A 19,173-nucleotide genomic window follows, 5' to 3' on the forward strand; every position below is an offset into this window, starting at 1 on the left:
GCGAACCTGCCCTGGTTTGAAGATCACCGCTGCATGAAAGGGTATTTCCCCACTGTGAATCTGGGGCTGTTAGCACTGAGGAGCACCCAAAGGCAGGCACTGAGGAGATCCAAAAGGCAGGCACTGAGGAGATCCAAAAGGCAGGCACTGAGGAGCGCCCAAAGGCAGGCACTGAGGAGCACCCAAAGGCAGGCACTGAGGAGCGCCCAAAGGCAGGCACTGAGGAGCACCCAAAGGCAGGCACTGAGGAGCGCCCAAAGGCAGGCACTGAGGAGAGCCCAAAGGCAGGCACTGAGGAGCGCCCAAAGGCAGGCACTGAGGAGAGCCCAAAGGCAGGCACTGAGGAGCGCCCAAAGGCAGGCATTGAGGAGCGCCCAAAGGCAGGCACTGAGGAGCGCCCAAAGGCAGGCACTGAGGAGAGCCCAAAGGCAGGCATTGAGGAGCGCCCAAAGGCAGGCATTGAGGAGCGCCCAAAGGCAGGCACTGAGGAGAGCACCCAAAGGCAGGCACTGAGGAGCGCCCAAAGGCAGGCATTGAGAAGAGCCCAAAGGCAGGCATTGAGGAGAGCCCAAAGGCAGGCACTGAGGAGCGCCCAAAGGCAGGCATTGAGAAGAGCCCAAAGGCAGGCATTGAGGAGAGCCCAAAGGCAGGCACTGAGGAGAGCCCAAAGGCAGGCATTGAGAAGAGCCCAAAGGCAGGCATTGAGGAGAGCCCAAAGGCAGGCACTGAGGAGCGCCCAAAGGCAGGCACTGAGGAGAGCCCAAAGGCAGGCACTGAGGAGCACCCAAAGGCAGGCACTGAGGAGAGCCCAAAGGCAGGCATTGAGGAGCGCCCAAAGGCAGGCACTGAGGAGAGCCCAAAGGCAGGCACTGAGGAGAGCCCAAAGGCAGGCACTGAGGAGCGCCCAAAGGCAGGCATTGAGGAGAGCCCAAAGGCAGGCATTGAGGAGCGCCCAAAGGCAGGCACTGAGGAGAGCCCAAAGGCAGGCATTGAGGAGCGCCCAAAGGCAGGCACTGAGGAGAGCACCCAAAGGCAGGCACTGAGGAGCGCCCAAAGGCAGGCATTGAGAAGAGCCCAAAGGCAGGCATTGAGGAGAGCCCAAAGGCAGGCACTGAGGAGAGCCCAAAGGCAGGCATTGAGGAGAGCCCAAAGGCAGGCACTGAGGAGCGCCCAAAGGCAGGCACTGAGGAGAGCCCAAAGGCAGGCACTGAGGAGCGCCCAAAGGCAGGCATTGAGGAGAGCCCAAAGGCAGGCACTAGGGACTCTCCCCACCTCCAGTGTTGCTCCATTCCCCTGACATCACTGTGCTGAGACTTACAAATCATGGCTGGGAAAGTGGGAATGATTGCATTGTTTGTGTTGTGTTTAGGTGAGTTGTGCCCTTCAGCTGCCAGTTGTAGGAGAGGACCTCTCTGGTCAGCATTTTGGCTTCATGCCAGAGGGGCACATTAAGCAGCAGCTTTCCTTTCCTCTCTGCACCAGTCCTAACACGGAATACAGAGCAGCCAGCAACAGGATGAGAGGAAATGGCCTCAGCTTGCAGCAGGGGAGGTTTAGGTTGGAGATTATGAAGGGTCTCTTTGGTGCAAGAGTGCTCAGGGATTGGCAGAGGCTGCCCAGGGAGGTGGTGGAGTCCCCATCCCTGGAGGTGTTGAAGAAACCTGTGGCCATGGCAGTGTGGGCCGTGGTTTGGTGGCCATGGTGGGGTTGGGTTGCTGGTTGGCTTAGAGGTCTTCTTTCATCTGAACGGTTGTGTGATCCTAGGGTGGTGCTTCCTCAGCTCCTCCAGTTCCCACCAAGAGCTGTCCTTGGTGGTGCTGCAGCCTCGCAGAGCTCATTCACTGGCAGCAGCTGCACACAGACATCAGCACCACTGACTGGGCTGCAAAACTGGGTGAGAGCAGCAGGATGGGAGAGCTGTGTGCGAGCAGACAGGAGTGTGGCAGCCGGATGGAGACTGAGGAGTTTAAAGAGGGATGGCATCACCTGGCAGCCTCACAGCAGGTGGTTCCTGTGCGCGGGGGGGGGGGATCTGGTTCTGACCCAGCTGTAAAAATTGCTTCCCCTGGTGTAATTACTTCCCTTCAGCTGGGGACAGAGCTTTGGAGAGCAGCTTTGGAGAAAAGGATCTGCGAGTCCTGGCAGACAGCAGGGTGCCCTTGAGCCAGCAGTGCCCCTGTGGCTGAGAGGGCCAAGGGCACCCTGGGGTGCATCACAATACTGTGGCTAGCAGGTTGAGAGATGTTCTCCTCCACCTCTGCTCTGCCCTGATGAGGCCTCACCTGCAGTGTCCAGCTCTGGGCTCCCCAGCTTAGGAAGCACAAAGAGCTGCTGGAGAGAGTCCAGCCCAGGGCCACTCAGGTGCTGAGGGCACTGGAACAGCTCTCACCTGAGGAGAGGCTGAGAGCTGGGGCTGGGTAGGCTGGAGAAGAGGAGGCTGAGGGGATCTGATCAATGCTCACAAACAGCTGAGGCTGAGTGTCAGGAGGATGGGGCCAGACTCTGCTCAGAGGTGCCCACTGACAGGACAAGAGGCAATGGGCACAGACTGGACATAGGAAGTTGCATCTGAGCATGAGGAGGAACTTCTTGACCGTGAGGGTGGCAGAGCCCTGGAGCAGGCTGCCCAGAGAGGCTGTGGAGTCTCCTGCTCTGGAGGTTTTCAAACCCCACTTGGATGTGTTCCTGTGTGCCCTGCCCTGGGTGATGCTGCTCTGGCAGGGGGCTTGGGCTGGTGCCTTCCAACCCCTCCCATTCTGTGGCTCTTTGATCTCAGCTGCTGGTCCCAGTCTCACTAACAATGAGGTAGGTTTAGTTGAGTCTGGGCACTAAGGCTCATTAAAAGTCAGGTCACTGCCTGAGTTTTCTTTCCTTGTCAGTAAGTTTCTGGTGCTCAGAGTGATAGAATCACATCAAATCTTGTGCTTGTGACTGTGTTTTCAGCATCAGCAGCTAAGTGTCTCTTTTTGGCCACCTGTAATGAGCAGGAGACCTCAAATAGCCTCAGTCATGCCCCAGAGGCTTCAGCTACGACTGTCACTGCACACACCTGGCAGAGAAATTCACTGCAGGTGCCCAACTTCCTCTGAAGTCCTGCTAAGAGATGCTCTGCTCATGCTACCAGCGTCCTGATGGACAGAGCTTTTTCCACTTTTCCTTTTAGTTTTTACCCTGTGCACAACTGTGTTTGGTTTCCAGGGACACAGCACAGCCCCACGCTGAGGGCTGTTGTCAGGCTGTGGCCAGTCACAGCCTGGGCTGCATCCACGGCAGTGTGGGCAGAGATGGAAGGAGGGGATCCTGCCCCTCTGCTCTGCTCTGGGGAGACCTCAGCTGCAGGGATGGGGCCACATATAGGACCCCAACACAAGGAAGACCTGGACCTGCTGGAGAGGGTCCAGAGGAGGCCACCAAGTTGATGAGGGCTGCAGAACCTCTGCTGTGGGGACAGGCTGGGAGAGTTGGGGCTGTGCAGCCTGGAGAAGAGAAGGCTGCAGGGAGAGCTCAGAGCTGCAGTTCAGTACCTGCAGGGGAGCTGCAGGCAGGCTGGGGAGGGACTGCTCAGAAGGGGCTGTGGGGACAGGCTGAGGGCAGTGGTTTGGCAGTGGAGCAGGGCAGAGTTAGGTTGGGCATGAGGAGGGAGTTGTGCAGAGTGAGGGTGGGCAGAGCCTGGCACAGGCTGCCCAGGGCTGAGTTTGAGGCCCCATCCCTGCAGCCATTCCAGCTCAGCCTTGCTGTGTCCCTGTGCTGCACAAGATGCCCTTGGAGGGTCCCTCCCAGCCCGGTGCCCTCTGTGACTGAGGCCAGCTCCTGGCTCCCAGGCTCCCCCTGGTGGTGCCTGCGCGCAGCGACAAACCCAGGAGAGCTCAACCTGCGGCGCTGAGCAGCGCAGCGCAGCGCCGGCAGACCCCAGCCTGCTCCATGCTGACTCCCGAGTGCTCTTCTTTTCCTCAGACTGTGTGACATCTGCTCCCGGGCACTGCAGAAAGCACTTTGCTGTAAGCAGATGCAAACGAGAGCAGAACCTATGCAAGAAATGAACTAATGGGCAGTCTCTGGTAGCATCCAGAGCACACCACCTTGGTTAGGATGTGCCAGCTGTGCCCTGTTGTTGGCACAGCTCTAGAAAAAGCACTCAGCGATGTTTTATTCAAACAGGTCACTCTGAAGCAAACAACTGGTGCAGAAAAAGAAAAGCCTTGAGAGTGTATGGGGCCAAAGGCTGCAGAGCATCAGGCATCTCGCAGCACTCAGACACTGGCAGCCAGGCAAGTGCAGCAAACTCCATCTGTGTAGCACAGGGCTTCTGCATCCTGGCCCACGACCAGTTCCTGGTCCACTTAGCCCAATGTCAGCAAGTGCTGCAGACTGAAAAAAGGAGTGGCTGAGAGCAGGCTGCAGGGGAAGGCCTTGGGGGTGTCAGTTGGTGCCAAAGTGCCCAGCAGCCAACACTGGTGGCTGCAGCCCAGAGCCAGCTGTGTGCTGGCTGCAGCCAGAGCAGGGAGAGCAGCAGCACAGGGAGGGGATTCTGCCCCTCCACTCTGCTCTGCTCAGCCCTCACCTGCAGCACTGCCTCCAGTGCTGGGGAACACAGCACAAGAACCACCTGGAGCTGCTGCAGAGGGGCCAGAGGAGGCCACCAAGGTGATCAGAGGCTGCAGAAGCTCTGCTGTGGGGACAGGCTGGGAGAGTTGGGGCTGTGGAGCCTGGAGAAGAGAAGGCTGCAGGGAGAGCTCAGAGCAGCCTTGCAGTGCCTGAGAGCTGTGGAGGGACTTGTGACAAGGGCTGGGAGTGGCAGGACAAGGGACTTACCTGTCTCCAGTCCCACCAAGGCCTGCCAAATTCCAGGCACATAGCTGAAAGCTGAGCCCAAGCTGTGTCAGAGCTGCTCTTCACAGCAGGAAGCCAAGGCCAGCAGAGCAGCACCCATCTGACAACACCATCCTGGTACTGCTGGTAGTGGTCAAAGGTAAAACTCCTTCTCGTGGTTCCAGACTTTCTGAGAGATGGTAGTAGCTAGGAGACAGACATTCCTACATCATGACTGTCCCAGGGTTCCAGGGATGCACTCACAGAGCCTTTCTGCATTACTAATGTGAGCCCCAAGCTCAAGCAGTTGGGATGGCCTCAGACGCCCTGCTGGCAGCTACTGCAGAGCCAGCTCAGTTCAAAGGAAAGGAACCCAGCTGGACTCCAAAGGACTTCTGACCACAGCCTGACCCTGGACAGGCCCTGGAGCTAAACCTTTTCTTCTAACCTGCATTCCTGCCATTAGGCAGAGGGCACCTGTCAAGGCGTGGAATGGAAACCAACACCGATGTGATGGTGCAGAGAGCAGGGCTGAAAGGGGCTCTAGGGCATCACACAGGCAGACCCTGGAATGGGTTGCCCAAGGAGGTGGTTGAAGCCCCATGGCTGGAGGTGTTTGAGGCCAGGCTGGCTGAGGCTGTGTGCAGCCTGCTCTAGGGTAGGGTGTGCCTGGGCATGGCAGGGAGTTGGAACTGGCTGATCCTTTGTGGTCCCTTCCAGCCCTAACTGACTCTGGGATTCTATGATTCAATTCTTTGGCAACCAAACACAGTGCAGGAACTATGCACACAGCAGATGCTCCTTCCTCCAGCAGGGCTTAGCAGCTTTGGACACTCTCCACCACCTCCACAGAACTGCAGCTTGCTGCTCTGCAAGAGGCTCTCGCTCTTTCCCAGCAGCAATCAGCCTGGCAGCTGAAATGATTGCTCTTGCTTTCCCAGCCCAGCCAGCACAGAATCACACCATGGGAGGGGCTGGAGGGGAGCTCTGGAGATCACCTGGTCCAAACCCCTGCCAGAGCAGCATCACCCAGGGCAGGGCACCCAGGAATTTGTCCTGGTGGGCTTTGATATTCTTCAGAGAAGAAGACTCCTCAGTCTCTCTGGGCAGCCTGCTCCAGGGCTCTGCCACCCTCACAGTGAAGATTTTTCCCTTGTGTTTGTGTGGAACCTCCTGTGTCCCACTTTGTGTTCTTAAGGGGGCTACAAGAAAGCTGGGGAGGGACTTTTTAGGCTGTCAGGGAGTGATAGCACTGGGGGGAATGGAACAAAGCTGGAAATGGGGAGATTCAGAGTGGGTGTTAGGAAGTTCTTCAGCATGAGGGTGGTGAGAGCCTGGAAGGGGTTTCCCAGGGAGGTGGTGGAAGGTTCATTCTTGGAGGTGTTTAAGGTCAGGCTAGATGAGGCTCTGGGCAGCCTGATGTAGTGTGAGGTGTCCCTGCCCATGGCAGGGGGCTCGGAGGTAGATGATCCTTGTGGCCCCTTCCGACCCTGACTGGTTCTATGATTCTCTGGTGGCATGATTCCAATGCTCCTTGTCCTGCCACTGACACCACCAAGGACAGCCTGGCTCCATCCTCCTTATGCTCACCCTTTAGCTCTTGATCAGCACTGATGAGATCCTCTCTCAGTCTCCTTCAGGTCATACAGCTTCAGGTCTCAGCCTCTCCTCTAAGGCAGATGTTCCTCGGTGGCTCTCCAGTGCCACTCAAGCCATCATAAGCTAAATGCTGCCCTCAGCAGCACCAACAAACTACTACAGGCAGGACCTGGGCTTGGGACTGCAGGCTGGTGCTGACTTCCAGCTGCATGTCCACCTTGTCTGCTCCTCACAGCTGTATGGAGCTGGCCCAAGAGCCACATCACTGCACTTCTGCAGAGCACAGAGCTGAGGATTTCCTCCTCCTCTCTTGCCAGAGCTCGCCTGGAGCTGTGTGTCGTGGAGGCAGGGAAATAATGTCAGGAACTGTAAACAGAGAAGGACTTTATTTTCCTGACCTATATCCAGCACTAGTTCAGGTCTATTTACAGATTCAGTTGGATCAGGAATTCTTCAAGAGGATGTTCTGGACAAATTCAGAGGCTTAGGAAGTCAGGCAATGGAAAAGGCTAAGCTGCAGGCACAGCTTCACCCCACTGGCAACCAGGCTGAGCAGAGGTAAGGCAGCAGAAGGCTTCACTCACAGAGCTGAGGCAGGCATCGGGCAGTGATCCTTTGCTGGATTCCTCTGCTCTGCTGCCTCCTGATGCTGCAGGCAATATCCAACAGTCTGGATCCACGTGGCAGAAGCCCAAGGCCAGTGGCAAAGCTGCCAAGCTCAGAAATGTCTCTGGACACAGCTGCCACAAGGCAGGGACCGGTGGAAGCGACACTGCCTCAGCAGCCACAGGGCAGAGCCGAACTGCTGGGGTCTAGCTGAGAGCAGCAAGGGCTGGGAGCTGCCAGCAGCTCCCCCAGAGGGACCCCAGGGCCTGCCAAGCCTGCAAGTGGGCACAGAGTGGTGCAAAAGTGGAGAGAACTGCCCAAAGGCAGGGCTGGGGTAAAACCCAGAGCTGTGTGAGAGGTAGGAGCCACCCAAAAACAGGGATGGGGTAAAGCCCAGAGCTGTGTGAGAGGTAGGAGCCACCCAAAAGCAGGGATGGGGAAAAGCCCAGAGCTGTGTGAGAGGTAGGAGCCACCCAAAAGCAGGGATGGGGTAAAGCCCAGAGCTGTGTGAGAGGTAGGAGCCACCCAAAAGCAGGGATGGGGTAAAGCCCAAAGCTGTGTGAGAGGTAGGAGCCACCCAAAAGCAGGGATGGGGTAAAGCCCAGAGCTGTGTGAGAGGTAGGAGCCACCCAAAAGCAGGGCTGGGGTAAAACCCAGAGCAGTGTGAGAGGCAGGTGTCATGGCAGGGATCAGAGCCCTTTTGCCCTGTTGTAGAATTTTCCTTTATACACACAATTGTGGCTCAGAGGCTTCCATCGAAAGAGTCAAACCAATCTTTCCTATCTGCTTGCACTGACGCAGCTGCTGTGCCAGCAGACGTCCAGGCCTTGGGAGAATCTCTCCCTCGGAGAAACAAAGACATAAACATGGCTATGTTTTGGAAAAGGGTTCCAATTCTCAGACACGGTGACCACTCGACAAACATCTGCTGGGGGCTGAGCCCTGGGTGGTTCCATAAGTTGTTTTTGGTGAGAATTAGCCAATTGTATAAGTTGATGATAACTTTGTACCAATCTGTAAAGCTAACACAAGTCTGCCTGAGTTGGCAGAACACACCTCTTCTAAAGTACTATAAAAAATATACCCACTTGCACCTCTGGCTCCTTAACTTAACTTACCTGAGCCCCTCGCTCTCTACCCTGCTCTTACACCTCTCTTGCTCGATGCCCTGCTCGCTGATCACACACGCACACACCCGCGGCATTCGCACCGCAACAGCCAGCTCCAGACGGCACCGTTCCAGGCAGGGGCCCGATCCTTACGAGCCCTGGGAGTCAGCATCCAGCTCGACCGGACCCGCGGAGCCTCGGACAACGGCGCCTTGAAATCCACAGAGACTTTGAAACTTCTCTGAACTGCATTTGAACAGTGAGTAACTGACAAGAACTTAATTTAAAGGCTGAATAACCTCTCAAGCTTCAGTGACCTCTCTAAAAACTCACAGACTCTCTCCCTAAATCCTGGCATTTCCAAGCCACAGACTCTTTCTAAATCCTTTCACAAACTGTTGCTAAATTCCTGATTTCTTGTGCATAAATCATTCTGGGATTGAATTGCAAACCGCATAGAAAGAATCCACGTGGGATAATTACAAATAAGTCTGGGGAAGGCATTTCTGGTGCTTCTAGTATTAAATCATTTATACCTTTTATAAACATCGGCCTCGCATATCATTCCTCCAAAGCTCCCCCCCCCAAACAAACTTTCCCGTCCGTGACATAATGGCTGCAGGCGAAGCAGGGTCGGGAAGGACGGATTTATTTCACAGAATGACAGATATTGATGAATTTGAACATTTAAATCAGGCACTGGATATAAATAATTTAGTCAGCTCAGAACAAATTTTGAACAAGTTGGCAGATACGGTAGCCACGTTGTGTATGGGCTTGCAGGAGGTTGATAAAATAGACAAGGAACAACTGATTACATTAGCAGCTTGCATAGTTCGAAAGCAAGACGAACTAGATAATATGAAAAATGAGATAGAGAGTCTTAAACTTAACCTGAAGAGTTCAAGTTCCTTGAGGGAAGAGGCACAGCTCATGGGACAACACATTAAATTAGTAGAAGCCGAAAATCAGAAGCTATATTCCATGCTGCAATTGCAAAACGAGAGACTGGAAATTGCACAACAAAAGTTGCAAGAACTGCGAACAGGGCGAATGGCTGAAGCAGCCGCTGCCGCTAGGCAGCCGCCGCTGGAAACCGAAACCGCGGCAAACGCGGCACTTGCCGTGCCCGCAACCCCGTCCGGGGACCCCAGAGTCGTTTTTACCGAGCCGCGACCCGAATCGCCGTTTCCCCGAGACCTGCCAGACGCAGCAATACGCCAGTGGCGACCGCAGCAGCCACGCCACGAACCGCTGCCCCCCGAGCGGTATGAACTGCCGTCTGTCCGAGATCTGCCGCCGGCACGATCTCTTCAGCCGCCGCAGCAGGAACAGCGACGGCAGCCTTCACCAGTCCCTTTGCCGCGCACCCGAGTGTCCCTAAATCAGCGACAATCGCCGCCACCACAGCCACTGTCGCCACGAGTGACCACTCTTCATACCGCCACGACTCAAACGGAGCGCCGCGCCGGACAGCCGCCGTTGCACAGCAGCTATGGCTACGCACATCCGCAGCCTCGCCGCAAAGAGAAGCACCGCCCCAAGCCCTTGCCTGGAAACACGCCGAGCAGCAGCGACGAGGAAACGGAGGAGATCCACGGGAGAATGAGACCCTTCTCCGTGAGACCCGTGTTCAAATCGGAAACCGTTTACGGGAAAAGGGGCAAAGGAACCACGACTGCGCGAACCCGACCATACACGGCACTGCAGGTGCGTGAGTTTAGGGAAATGTATTCCCGCATGCCTCATGAAACCATAACTGACTATGTGTACAGGGTGGTGGAGAGTGGTGCCCATTCGGTAATCTTGTCCCGCGAGGAAGTGGGGAGAAGTTGCTGGGGACCTGCAGTGTTCCTTGGGAATGGTCCCGAGGGGGATGTTGCATTAAGTTCTAGAATCTTTTATTGGGCTAGTTCTTTTGATCCTGTAGACAGGGATGAACCAACAAAATTTCGTATCACAACTTGTGCTGAATTGGATGAAGCAGTCACTAAGCTGGCGTGTGTGCAGGCTATGTATGAGGGGGGAATTTATCCCAATCCTATGGATGCCCCGATAGACCCACGACGGCTAAGACCCTTAGTAAAAGGTCTGTCAGGAACTTTAAGGAGCATATGCGATACAAGAAAAGAGCAAATTGAGGAGCTAATACAATTTGGTGTTACAACAGGGTATAATTTAACCTACTACATGACATGGGGAGATCTGTTGGAGGAATTATCCATCAAAGGGCATAATTTAGGTTATTATGAACCCGTATCTCCGCCGGCATCCTTTTTTGAGAAGCAGCAGCCTGGAAACAAAGGCAGCTACGTGGTCACTCCACGTGGGAAGAAGCAGGACGTGCGGCACGCAAAGGCGTCCCAGAGTGCCTACTCTGGTAGTCCTGAAAGCCCCAAAGGGAGTCCCAGAAGGAGCCCTAGAGCGAGCCCACGGTCTAGTCCCAGGGGGAGCCCTGAGCTAAATCGTCGCTATAGCTCGAGGATGTCCTGGGGGCAGAGTCCCTATTTTGGGCAAGATGCATACCAGAGGCAGAACACCAAATATGGGGTGAAACCCCGCGACTTGTTGAAAAGGAACCGGGCGAGAGACCCCATGAAAGCTGAATTGTTTGGAATAATGGGAGGTTTAGAAAAAAGGATGCAAGATATAGTAGCTAAGGCTATGAAACACCTCCTTGAAGAAAGGGAGACAGGAGGGAACCACGGTAGGAGTTCCAGAGCCGCCTCTCCTAACAGGCCTGATCAGTCTTTTACTTCTGATCAGCAGGGGGCCAAAAGCAAACAAAAAAACTAGAAGTAGCGGTGAATGATTCAGGCCACATTTATCGCTTCGTGTATGCATGCCAATGGTCTGACAAACCTGAACCTGCTATTATGATTCCAACAGGACCGGACAGAACTGCTGTGAAGTATCTAATAGATACAGGCGCACAAATTACAGTGCTAAATGTGCAACTGGCAAAAAGCCTAAGAATCCTGCCATCCAGGAGAAAGGTAAAGATAATGGGTGTCACAGGACAGCCCAACCTATGTCCCTTGGCTAAAACAAGATTATGGTTACCTGGGGAAAAAAGGAGCACTATAGTAGAAGTGGCCTTAAGTCCCTATCCAGGAAATATTCTAGGATTTGATGCTTTAGCAGGCAGGAGATGGCATCTTCCAGATGGTACATTATGGAGCTTTGGTTATTATGAAATGGGGGCAAAAGGGGCAAAATCAGCCCATGCTCGTGTCCGAATGTTGCAAACTGCTCCTCCACTACCAAAATCACAAATTACTTGTGTTGCACAATATCCATTACCAGCAGCAGCTAGGCAAGGCATTACTGAAGTGATAACTGACCTGGAGAAAAGGAAGATCATCACCAGAACACATTCTCCTTACAATTCACCCGTCTGGCCAGTCCGAAAACCAGATGGCAGGTGGAGGTTAACTATCGATTTTAGAAAACTCAATAATAACACTCTTCCTCTCACTGCAGCAGTTCCAAGTTTATCTTCCACAGTGACAGCCATTCAAGCAGCTTCTCATGCCTGGATGGCAACTATGGATGTGAAGGACATGTACTTCATGGTGCCACTGAGAGAAGAGGACAAACCACAGTTTGCATTCACCTGGCAAGGTATTCAATACACATTCAACAGTCTTCCACAGGGATACAAACACAGTGCAACTATTGCACATAACACACTTGCAGCTTTGCTTGACACTGTTCAGCTTCCTAAAGATGTTAAGGTTTATCATTACATTGATGACATCTTGGTGGGAGGAGATGACAAGGAGCAGGTTGCAAAAGTAGCTGAGGACATTGGAAAATTGTTGACTGACCAGGGGCTAACTGTTCCAAAGGAGAAGTGCCAAGGCCCAAGCCAGGAGATTAAATTCTTAGCATCTTGGTGGGTGGCAGGTGCAGTGTCAGTTCCAGAGGATACCTTACAAGAAATTGAAAAGGGCCAAATGCCCCAGAACAAAAAGGAGCTACAACAATTGTTGGGCACCTTGGGCTACTGGAGAAAACACATCCCAGGTTTCTCTGTGATTGCTCGTCCTCTGTATGATTTGCTTAAGAAGCACAGAGTTGGGGATTGGACTCCACGACATTCTGAGAGCCTGAGAGTTCTTAAAGATGAACTGAAGGCATATCAGAAGTTGGGGCCCTTACACCCACAAGATGCCCTAAGGGCTGAATGGGGTTTTTCCGAGCATGCCTCATACTGTGGAATCTTCCAAAGGGGACCCAATGGTCCTAGCAGAGCTCTTTTATTTTCATCAACAGCATTCAAAGAGACCGAGACACAGTACTCGGGATGGGAAAAGGGACTCCTTTCCCTAACTTGGGCTGTCAAAGAGGCAGAGAAGCTTCGCACTACACAAGACATTGTAGTGCAAGGCCCATTCCCACTGTTGAAATCGATCCTTAAAGGATCTCCTCCACCAGAAGGGATTGCCCAAAAGGCTACCGTAAGAAAGTGGTATGCCTACCTGGAGGGAATCTCACAGCTTTTGACACTGAAAGTGGGACCTACAAAGGTATCCAAATTGCAGCAGCCCATAAACCCTGATGGAGCACTGCTTGGTCAGCCATATAAACCTTCTCCTATACAGGTGGCCCCAGCAATGACCGCAGACTCAGATAAGTCAGGAGTGTGGTTCACAGATGCATCCTCTCGGAGGGTGGAGTACAAATGGTGTTACAAAGCCGCTGCCTTGGAGATTAGCACAGGCCAAACCATCACTGAGGAAGGTGATGGCAGTGCACAGGTAGGGGAACTGCGTGCTCTCATGCTAGCAGCAGAGCATGGAGCAACAACCATTTACACTCCACGTTCAAAGGCGCCACTGAGTGGATTTGCCAGTGGGAAGCGAATCAGTGGAAGGTTTCAAACGTAGAAGTTTGGAGGGCTGCTGACTGGAAAAGGCTACTGGAGATAGGTCGATCCAGACCCCTTAAAGTAGGCTGGGTTAAAGGGCACTCCAAACAGCAAACTCCAGCTGCAACCTGGAATGATCAGGCAGATTACCTAGCAAAAATAAACATAGTCAATGATGAAAAGGATGAGTGGTGGAGATTGGCTGAATGGCTACACATTAAAAGAGGCCATTCAGGAAAAGCAGACCTCTACTACGAATGTAGATCCAGAGGATGGCCAATTTCTATGACCACCTGTGAGGCAATCATTTCAGCTTGTCCACAGTGTAAGATTAGGCTGAAAGCCAATCACCCCAACCTAGCACCAGCTCTACACATTAGAGAAGATAAGAAGCTATGGAGCACATGGCAAATTGACTATGTGGGTCCATTTAAACCCTCACATGGGAAAAGATACATACTGGTGGAGGTGGAAGTAGTCTCTGGATTGGTCATGGCTACAGCAACTAATGCTGCCACAGGCACTCAGACTATTGAGGCCTTGAAGCAGTGGTTCAGTTTTTTACCAATGCCAGAGTACATCCAGAGTGATAATGGATCTCACTTTACAGCATCATCCGTACAAGAGTGGGCTAAGGGTGAGGGAGTTACATGGGTATTCCATACTCCCTACTATCCTCAAGCTAATGGTGTGGTAGAAAGGTCAAACGCTTTAATCAAGAAGCATGCCATTGTATCAAGAGGTGATTGGGATAAACGTTTATCACAGTATCACAGTGTCACAGTATCACCAAGGTTGGAAGAGACCTCACAGATCATCAAGTCCAACCCTTTACCACAGTGCCCAAGGCTAGACCATGGCACCAAGTGCCACATCCAACCTTGCCTTGAACTGCCCCAGGGACGACGACTCCACCACCCCCCCCAGGCAGCCCATTCCAGTGCCCAATGACTCTCTCAGTGAAGAACTTCCTCACCTCACGTGCAGTCTTCATTATAAATAACCGATGGGACAATTATGGTACTCCAAAAATCAAAGCCTTTTGTCCTAACGAACCAGTAGGAAATGTTAATTACCCGCCAGATAAATCCCAACACCATCAACACTCACTACACAAGTTACAGGTGGGACAACCAGTAATGGTAAACTTGCCCTCGATTGGAGTTGTGCCTATGACCCTATCGAAATCAAACGGGTTGTACACATGGGAAGCAACCGATGTGAGTGGGAAAACTCATCGCATCAGTTCATGATGGATTGTCCCAGACTGCTGAATTGCTTTCATACATAACAGGTTTTCTTGTTTTGTAAGTATTTAATAAAGCTATTTGTTATTCAGGGGGTGGGTATACAGGGATTGATCTGTCTTAAACTGGTTTAGATTATAGTTATGTTTATGTATTAGGTACATTGTTTGTATGTTTTAAGGTTTAGAGGTATTGTATATATAATAGTTGTGTTTAGTTTGTACATTCCATTTCTTTTTTGATTTTCTGGCCTATGAGCCAGGGGGTGGAATATGTCATGGCAGGGATCAGAGCCCTTTTGCCCTGTTGTAGAATTTTCATTTATACACACAATTGTGGCTCAGAGGCCTTCCATTGAAAAAGTCAAACCAATCTTTCCTATCTGCTTGCACTGACGCAGCTGCTGTGCCAGCAGACGTCCAGGCCTTGGGAGAATCTCTCCCTCGGAGAAACAAAGACATAAACATGGCTATGTTTTGGAAAAAGGGTTCCAATTCTCAGACACGGTGACCACTCGACAAACATCTGCTGGGGGCTGACCCCTGGGTGGTTCCATAAGTTGTTTTTGGTGAGAATCAGCCAATTGTATAAGTTGATTATAACTTTGTACCAATCTGTAAAGCTAACACAAGTCTGTCTGAGTTGGCAGAGCACAGCTCTTCTGGAACACTATAAAAATGTACCCACTTGCACCTCTGGCACCTTAGCTTAACTTACCTGAGCCCCTCGCTCTCTACCCTGCTCTTACACCTCTCTTGCTCGATGCCCTGCTCGCTGATCACACACGCACACACCCGCAGCATTCGCATCACAACAACCAGCTCCAGACGGCACCGCTCCAGGCAGGGGCCCGATCCTTACGAGCCTGGGAGTCGGCAGAGGTCACTCCAGCAGCTGCAGGAGCCACACTTCACTGAGGCGAGACTCCTGCGCTCAGCTTCCCTCTGCCGCCGCAGCCAGCCCCTAGGGGCTGTAGGAGCAGCGCGCACAGAGCTGCGCACAGAGCTGCGCACAGAGCTAAGGGCAGCGCCTCACCCCCACCCGCGCAGCGCAGCTGCTGCACCCCCCCGGGCTCCCTGCAGTCCGTGCTTGCTCCCCAGCCCTCAAGGGCCACCTCTGCCCTCCTCAGCTGCGCATCAAACGTGGGCCCCGTGCTGCCAGGGCGCAGGGGAGGAGGGCAGAGGCCTCTGGGCTGTGCTGCCGTTAGCTCTTGCTTCTCCAGCTGTGCTGCGGGCACAGACCTGCGCCCGCAGGGGCAGGGGGGGCGCTGGGAGCTCTCTCTTGGGGTGAGAGCATCGTGTGAGAGCACAGCCTGGCTGGGAGCACCACGATGCCCTCACCCCTGCCTTACCAGGGGTGCTGCTCACGGCTGGATACAGCAGCAGCTGAGCTCACTCTCAGCACCAGGACTTCTGACAGGCAGTGGCCTCAGGCAGAGAGCCATGGAATGCTCTGGCACGGGAGGGACCCCCAGAGCTCACCCAGTCCAAGCCCCTGCACTCAGAGGGACATCCTCCACTAGAGCAGGCTGCTCACAGCCCTGTCCAGCCTCACCTTGAGTTATTTCCAACTACTTCCCTGGCACCCTGCTGCAGTGTTCCAGCAGCCTCCTGGTGCAGAACTTGTTCCTCACAGCCAATCTCAACCTGCTCTGCTCTCATTCTAAACCACTGCCCTCAGCCTGTCCCTGTAGCCTGCTTAGAGCCCCTTCAGGCACTAGAAGGCTGCTCTGAGGTGTCTCTGCAGCCTTCTCTTCTGCAGGCTGAACAGCCCCAACTCTCTCAGCCTGTCCTTGCAGCAGAGGTACTCCAGACCAATGATCATCTTAGAATCACAGAACCAAGCAGGTTGGCAGAGAGCTTCAGGCTCATCCAGCCCAACCTAGCACCCAGCCCTGCCCAACCAACCAGACCATGGCACTCAGTGCCCCAGCCAGGCTTGGCTGCGACACCTCCAGCCACGGCCAATCCACCACCTCCCTGGGCAGCCCATTTGTGCTAGTTTGAAGCTAGCTACACTGTTTTGGTGAGAAGAACTACAGGCTGTGAGAAACAATGGTGATGTCTGCTCCACTCATAGGCTTACTGAGATGCATAAGAACAAGAATCCATAGATAAGGCAGATGCTCTCTGGCGGGGCTGTGGGCTGCATTTCTCCCTCTAACCTCAACTGAGCAATCCATCTGCTTCCTGATCCCCCTGGCCAACCCTCCCTTCTTCCTTGGGCACAAAGCAACGTCTGGGGTAAGGCAGAGAGAGGTGGGAGAAGGTGGAAGGGCAGTTGGGAGCCCCTCCTGGGGCTCAGGTTTCTGGGAGGGGAGCTGTGTTTCTGTGTTCCCTTTCCCCTTGTCTATCTCTGTCTGTAACTGTAATGCTGCACCTGCTTGTACACTGAGCTGAGCTGTCAGTGTGAGCTTCCTTCCGTTTCCAGAGCCCCTGAGTCCAGGCTGGGTGATTTCCAAAGTGGTGGTGTGGGGAGGAAGGGAACACCCAAACCATCACACCATTCCAATGCCAATCACTCTGACAACAACTTCCTAACAACATCCATCCTCAACCTGCCCTGGCACAGCTTGAGGCTGTGTCCCCTTCTTCTGCTGCTGGCTGCCTGGCAGCAGAGCCCAACCCCACCTGGCTACAGCCTCCCTGCAGGCAGCTGCAGGCAGCAATGAGCTCTGCCCTGAGCCTCCTCTGCTGCAGGCTGCACCCCCCCAGCTCCCTCAGCCTCTCCTTACAGGGCTGTGCTCCAGGCCCCTCCCCAGCCTTGCTGCCCTGCTCTGGGCACCTTCCAGCACCTCAGCATCTCTCTGCAATGGAGGAGCCCAGAACTGAGCACAGCACTCCAGGGGTGGCCTGAGCAGTGCTGAGCACAGGGGCACAAGAACCTCCCTTGTCCTGCTGCCCACACTGCTCCTGAGCCAGCCCAGGATGCCATTGGCTCTGCTGCCCACCTGGGCACTGCTGCCTCCTCTGCAGCTCCTCTCTGCCAGCACCCCCAGCTCCCTCTCTGCCTGGCTGCTCTCAGCCACACTGGCCCCAGTCTGTAGCCTTGGTGGCCTCCTCTGGATCCTCAGGTCCATGTCCTTGCTGGGTGTGCTGCAGCCCTGGCAGCAGGGTTGGAGGTGAGGTCTGGGCAGAGCAGAGCCCAGGGGCAGAATCCCCTCTCTTGCCCTGCTGCCCACACTGCTCTGGCTGCAGCCAGCACTCAGCTGCCTGCTGGACTGCAGGAGGGCACTGCTGGCTCCCAGGGAGCTGCTCAGCACCCAGCAACCCCAAGGCTCTTTGTGCAGGGCTTCTCTGAACCCACTGTGCACCCAGCCTGGGTTTGTGCCTGGGCTGTGGCTAACGGATTTAGAGCAAGAGGGAAAACAAACCCAGAAAGCCAAGGCAAAGATGAAAAGCAAAGTGCCCAGAGAGGAAAGGCAGCAGCAGGAGCAGCAGGCAGTGAACAGAGACTCAGAGGCCAGGCTGGTCATACAGGTAGCTATTTTATTACAAAAGTTACAAAGAGCTGGGCCATAGGCTTGGCTTACAAAATGACAAGAATGAGCTCTACTGGAAAAAACACCTCTTTTTTGGGGTTTTTATGGTTGTTTTTTGTAAACAAAGCATTCCAGGGACTTGTTCTGGGGTGGGTTGTTTTGCACTTGTTATTCCAGGAGTCATCCACCCCTGCTGAAGATACAGTACACTGGCCGGGGGGGGGGGAGGTCACACACTGTCCTTGGCAGAGCCCTGCGGCAGTGAGCTCAACAACTCCTAAGCAGACGCCACAGTAAAGACAATCACCTTGCATTTAGTAGCAGCCTCTGACTCTAACAAGCAACTCCACATGCAAGCTACTCAGGAAGCCTAAAATAACTCTTGGTCCCTTTCCCCCCCCAAAAAAAAAGTGTGCTGAAGAAACCATCTCTTTATTTCCCAGGCCTCTCCTGCTAAGCTAGTTCCACTTTCACTTTTTTCCTTTTGTTTTAATTATTTTTCCTTTTCTTTTTTCTTCATTTTCCATTTCCCCCCCTTTTTCCTCCCCCCCTTTTCCCCCCTTCCTTTTTCCCCCTTTTTTTTCCTTTCCCCCTTCTTTCTTTCCCTAATTTTTCCTTTCCCGACCTTCTTTTTTTCCCTTCCCCCTCCCTTCCTTTCCCCCCCCCCTTTTTTACTCCCTTCCTTTTTCCCCCTTTCCCTTCTTTTTTCTCCCCTTCCCACCTTCTTTTTTTCCTTCTTTCCTCCCCTTCCTTTTCCCTTCTTTTCCCCCCCCTCCTTCCTTTCCTTTTCCCCTTTTTTTCCTTTCCCCCCCCTCCATTTTCCCCTTTTTTTCCTTTTTGTATCCTTCTTTCCCCTTTTTTCCTTTCCCCCTTCCTTGTTTCCCTCCCCTTTTTCCTTCTCCCCCTTCCTTACATTTTCCCCCCTTTTTCCTCCCCCCCCTTCCTTTTTCCCTTCCCCCTTCTTTTTCCTCCCCCTTTTTTTCCCCTGTCTTTCCCCCCCTTACCTTACCCCCTCCCCAACTTCCCTCCCTTTTTTTCCCCTCCTCCTTTATTTTTTCCTTTCTCCCTCTCCCCTCATATTTTTATTCTCTTTTTGGCTGTGCTGAGGGCAAGGACCATGAACTGCTTTGGTAACCACCCCTGGGAATGAATCACTCATTAACAGTAACCAATTTGTTCCTGCCCCATACACAAAAGAAAACTAAGCTCTTGGCCTCTCCCTACTTTAATCCCCCCCATTTGGCCTCTCCCTATTTTATTCCCTCCCCCAATCTTGGCCTTTCCCCACTTTAATCCCCCCTCCAATCTTTATCATTTTTTTGAATCCCAAGATCTTTGCCAAGCACTTTTGGAATCCCAAATATCTTTGCCAATCACTTTCATCCCAAATTCTTGATCAACCTTGCTTTTAACCCCAACATCCAAATACACTGACCCCTTTTAAATCCC

General features: G+C 53.3%; 1 protein-coding gene across 1 annotated transcript; it reads left to right on the top strand.

Moving 5' to 3' along the window:
* The first annotated feature begins 8,554 nt into the window (after positions 1-8,554).
* LOC135184107 (uncharacterized) lies at positions 8,555-13,213 on the top strand. The gene is made up of 2 exons (XM_064159659.1): positions 8,555-11,553; positions 13,194-13,213. The coding sequence occupies exon 1, from the start codon at positions 8,736-8,738 to the stop codon at positions 10,917-10,919; it is 2,184 nt and encodes a 727-aa protein (XP_064015729.1). The 5' UTR covers positions 8,555-8,735; the 3' UTR covers positions 10,920-11,553; positions 13,194-13,213.
* Positions 13,214-19,173: the final 5,960 nt, after the last annotated feature.

The sequence above is a fragment of the Pogoniulus pusillus genome, chromosome 19 (genome assembly GCF_015220805.1).
Source record: "Pogoniulus pusillus isolate bPogPus1 chromosome 19, bPogPus1.pri, whole genome shotgun sequence".
NCBI lineage: Eukaryota > Metazoa > Chordata > Aves > Piciformes > Lybiidae > Pogoniulus > Pogoniulus pusillus.